Source organism: Tursiops truncatus (genome assembly GCF_011762595.2).
Source record: "Tursiops truncatus isolate mTurTru1 chromosome Y unlocalized genomic scaffold, mTurTru1.mat.Y SUPER_Y_unloc_1, whole genome shotgun sequence".
Taxonomy (NCBI): Eukaryota; Metazoa; Chordata; class Mammalia; order Artiodactyla; family Delphinidae; genus Tursiops; species Tursiops truncatus.
The window spans coordinates 4856238-4861417 of NW_022983136.1; the positions used below are offsets into that span (position 1 = coordinate 4856238).

Here is a 5180-nt window from a genome sequence, read left to right on the forward strand (position 1 = left end):
CATTCATTTCTATATGCATTAATTTAGTTAGTTTTTTTTTAAATTAATGCTTGTCTTTAACTACTTCAATACATTTATCAAATTCTATAATCCTGGAATGCTATAGTCTTTAATCTTTACAAAATACCATTGAGGTATGTTTTGTTGTTATAATTGTTGTTGTTGTTGTTGTCGTTATTACCACTTTGTTCTTTACTAATGCCAGACTCTGTTGTAAGCCCTTTGGGTACATTTACCTATTGAATCCTACACACCTTAACTAATTTAGTCTCCACAGCATCCCAGATAGGTAGGTTTTGTTTTGTTTTGTTTTTGGTTATATTATTATTATTGTTTACTATTACTAGTTAGTTCTTTACTAATGCTGACCTCTTTTCTAAGTAGTTTGATATATTAACTCATTCAGTCCTATACACTTTAACATATTCAATGAGTGAGGTAGGTATTATGTTATTTGTATTTTTATTATTAATAGTCCTTATTATTATTACTTGTCTTTTTACTAATGCCATCCTCTTTTCTAAGTTCTTTAGACACGTTTATTCATTCAGTCCCTATATGCCTTAACTTACTAAATCTTTCATAGTATCCCAATGATATATTTTTGTTTGTTTTCATTATGTATTACTATTATTGTTGTTGTTACTAGTTAGTGTTTTATTAATGCCAAGCTCTGTTCTACGTACTTCAATACACTTATTCATTGACTCCTCTACACACTCACGTAGACTTCACAGCACCCATGTAGTAGGTTTTCTTTGTTTATCATCATCATGATTTCATTACAACTTAGCCTTTGCTAATCTTGACCTCTGTTCTTACTACTTTATATACATTTATGCATTGAATCCTACTCATCTTAATTTCTTTAGTGTTCACAGCATACCACTGAAGTATGTTTTGTTGTTATCTTAGTACTATTATTATTATTACTATTGCTATTGTTATTATTGGTTAGTTCTCTACCAATGCTGACCTCTGTTCTTAGTACATTGTGTACCTTTACTCATCGCACCCTGTACACCTGAACTTATTTAATCTTCACAGCATCCCAGTGGTATCATTGTTTTTTAAGTATTACTATTAGTTAGTTCTTTAAAAATCTGAGCCTCTAGCCTCTAGCTTTGAATCATATATACTTTAATGTATTTAGTTTTCCCAGCGTCCCACTGAAGTAGGTTTGGTTGTTTTTTGTTATTATTAATTTTTGCAATTATTACTAATTACTTCTTTACTAATGCCATCCTCTGTTCTAAGTATTTTGCATATTTACTCCTTGAATCTTATATACCTTTACTTATTTAGTCTCATAGCATCCCAGTGAGGAGGTTTTGTTGTTGTTGTCATTATTATTATCATTATCACTGTCATCGTCACCATTACTATTAATAGTACTGTAATAATGTCGACCTCTAAGTATGTTAAATATATTTACTCTACATCTTTATGCCCCTTAGTTTCTTCAGTCTTCACAGCACCTCAGTGAAGTAGGAGATTTTTTGTTCTTTTTATTTTTGGTTATTATTTTTACTATTTAGTTCTTTGCCAATGCCTGCATCTGTTCTAAGTACTTGAAATACATTTACTCCTTGAAGCCTATACATCTTTAAGTAATTTAGTCCTCTCTGTATCCCACTGAGGTAGGTTGTCACTGATATTTTGTTATTATTACTATCATCAGTTGTTAGTTTGTTACCAGTGCTTACCTCTGTTCTAAGAACTATGTGTATTTTCACTCCCAGCATACTATATACCTTCACTTATTTAGTCTTCATAGTATCTCAGCGGGTGTGTTTTGTTCTTGTTATTTTGTTATCATTATTATCATTACCAACTAGTTTTTTAATAATCTTTAGTTTTGTTTTTAATACTTTATATACTTTTACTCACTGAACCAGCATACACCTTCACTTATAGAGTCTTCCCTGCAGCCCAATGGGGTTGGCTTTGTTTTTGTAGCTGTTCTTTTATTTTTGTTTATTATTCTTATTATTACCATTAATTTTTATTATTACTGCTACCTAAAGGTGAAGAAACCTAAAGGTGAGGGCCAGACATGTAAAGGAAATAGTTCAATGTCAGGTCTGGTAAATGGCAAAGAAAGGAGTCAGATCCAGGTTGCATCTGGAGGCCATGCTATTACTTCATACCATTAAATGTTTTTTTAAATGTTGGCATTTTAAAATATGGCAAATATTCATTATAAATATAAGAATACTTCTTATCAATACTTGCTAAAACAAACACTTGCAAAAAATATGCAAAAGCATCCGTTTATTTCCTAGGTATATTCTCGGAAGATATTCATGTAAATACTCTCTCATGGACATGTATACAAATGTACTAAGGATGTCATATCTGTAATGACTAAAACCAGAAGTTTTTATGGACATTACATGTCCATAAAAATAAAATAAAATGAAATATACACAGTAATTTCTAAAGCAAACCAACTGCATGTGACCGACATTATATTAAACAAAAGAAACTGGACATAATATTTTATATTTTCATTTATTTGAGGTTCAAGAAAGGGAAAAATAACCTATTTTGATGAAGGTCATAGTGGAGGTTATTTCTGAACACGTGGAAAGAGAGGTGTTAAACATAAAGCACAAATACGTAAAAATGTATGTAAAATATTTTAAAATACAAGGTAGTTTAGGCAGTTGTTTAAAAGGTTATTACAACGTACAGTTCTCATTTGGGCTGCATGAATCTCCGATTAAGAAATACTGTTTCTGGAACAAGTCAGTCTTTGAAGATAACTCCCTTTTTACCCTGAACTTTCTTTCAAAAACCTGACATTTCATTCTAATACATACTATTTTCGTGTTTTGAGTTTTATTGTTTGAGGTATTTTTTAAAGGTTTGGAATATATGTATTGGAAAGTCGACTTTGATATATATCATATGATGTGATACGTATTGACCATCGGCTTATTTTTATTCCAAAAAGTGATGCTTTTCTTTGCAAACTGCCAGGTTTTCTACTTTAGCCTGTATGCAAATTTTATAATGCCTTTGACTTATATTTTCACTGACATCTCATCAGGTTAACCAGACGGGGGGCTCCCTCCTCCCATCGCCCACCTCACCGCCATAATCTGAATGGTTCATATCCTCGACATGATACCTCTCTCTCTCCCCCTCTTTCTCCCCCCTCTCCCTCCCTCTCTCTCTCTCCCTCTCCTTCTCTCTCCCTCCTTCCCTCGCTCTCTCCCTCTCTCTTCCTTGCAGGAACGTAATAGTTAAGCGGCAATAGAAACAAGTACCTTGCCATTGTTAAAAGAAAAACTTCGGAAAAGAGGCGAAACCGTGAGTCCCATAGGAGCTAATTAAAGATTTCTTTTTACCCGATAGACGTTATAATTGGTTCAAAATAGAGGTCGAAGCGTGCAGAGTTGGTGCGGACTGAAGGAATTGAGTTGCAAATGGCAGCAAAACTGGTTTTTTCCACAACGGGAATAGGACCCAACATAAACTGTCAAAGAAGATAGAATGTACATATGTATTCACTAATTAGGGATTGGTTTAGGAGTTAGGAAGATTTCCATCGAAGTGCGACATTTTTTCCCTATACCATAAATCCGTGAGTGTTTCTCGAAGCACTATAGTTTTGAGTTACAGTATTTAAAATAAAGAGTGAGAATTCTATTGTCTATGCTGACGATTACCGGACTACTATCATATACGAACACCTATCTAATGGCCAATCTCGGGAACAACTAAAATTAGATATGAAAATATTTCCACCGATAGGAAAAACAGATGGCCTTTGAATTCAAGCAGTTTCAGTGCTGTTAAGATACTTTCTTAATAGTTAGTATTCTTTCAAGCAGTCATAAACAAAGGTTCAGTCATATTGTAAGGTCCTAATTCTTTATATGTTAAACATGTTTATGTGACTTATTTTGAAATTAAGTCACAGGTGAAATAATAGTAAAATTGAGATGAATAGGGCCTTTGATAGCGAGAGTAAGGAAACCAGCATCGAAAATAAACGTGAGAAAGTTCGGGCTCTGAACTATAGTAAAAGGGGACGTCCGCAGGTCTGCGTAGCCTGTGTTACCCTATTGTGGCGCAGGCTTGTCCAGCTGCTGCGATGCTCCTGTGGCAGGAGTGAGCTGCTTATGTTCGTGGGCTGTGAGTGGCTTAACCGGCTTTCCATTCGTGAACGTGTGGCCTTGGCGCAACCGTCCTTGGATGGGAAGGGGTACAACGTCTCCTCTATGTGCATTCGGCTGCACAGTACTGAAAAGTCTGCGGGAAGCGATTTCTGTGGCCTCTTTGGCCTTCCGACGAGGTCGATATTTATAGCCCGGGTATTTGTCTCGGTGCATGGCTCGTAGTCTCTGTGCCTCCTCGAAGAATGGCTGCTTTTCGGCTTCTGTAAGCATTTTCCAGTCGTATCCCAGGCGCTTACTGATCTCTGAGTTTTGCATTTGGGGATTCTCTAGAGCCACCTTTCGCCTTTGATCACGAGACCACACAATGAAAGCGTTCATGGGTCGCTTGACGCGGTCCTGGCCGCTCTCTCTACAATTTCCTCCGGTTTCACACCGATCATTCGCGCTACCGTTGTCCGTCCACAGTAGGGAATGTGCTTTCCCAAAGTCGAGGATATTTCGTTGCTGTACCGCTGGGCTGTAATCCTCACCGTTCACAGTTCTGAACATGGCACAAGCGTATGATTGCACCGTTTAAAAAGGGTGAGGAATCAAAATTCGAAGGTGCAAGTATTACGAAAATTATCTTGCTATTCAAGGGTTATTTCTACTAGGCACTGACTGACTACAGCTTTTGCAGTGAAATACGTACCTCTCCGCCCCCAACACCTCCCCCCAATACCGCCCCCGGCCCTCAGCCAAAGCCCGCCCAGCCAACCTACCTATTCTCAAGGGAAACTATTTAATACGATTGTAACGCTCTGCTTTCTGCTTTGTTTATATCTAATCAAAACCGCTGAAGGTGCTAAAACACCTGCTTTAAAATACAAACTTTGTCATTATAAAGCTATTTTATTATCCCCTTAATGCAAAGGATGAAGGTGCAGCAGAGATACTAATGAATTTTTTATCGTTATGAATGTAAGTGAGTATTATCTTAAACACAAAGCTTAAAGACAACCTGAACCTGTTAGCCATTAGAACACACAGGATACTGAATTCACGCTAATC

General features: G+C 36.3%; 1 protein-coding gene across 1 annotated transcript; it reads right to left on the minus strand.

The window, feature by feature from the left end:
• Positions 1 to 4027: 4027 nt before the first annotated feature.
• Positions 4028 to 4679, minus strand: LOC117310622 (sex-determining region Y protein). The gene is given in 2 exon segments (XM_033850334.2): positions 4028 to 4291; positions 4293 to 4679. Coding segments are annotated over 2 exon segments (651 nt in total).
• Between the last annotated feature and the right edge of the window lie 501 nt (positions 4680 to 5180).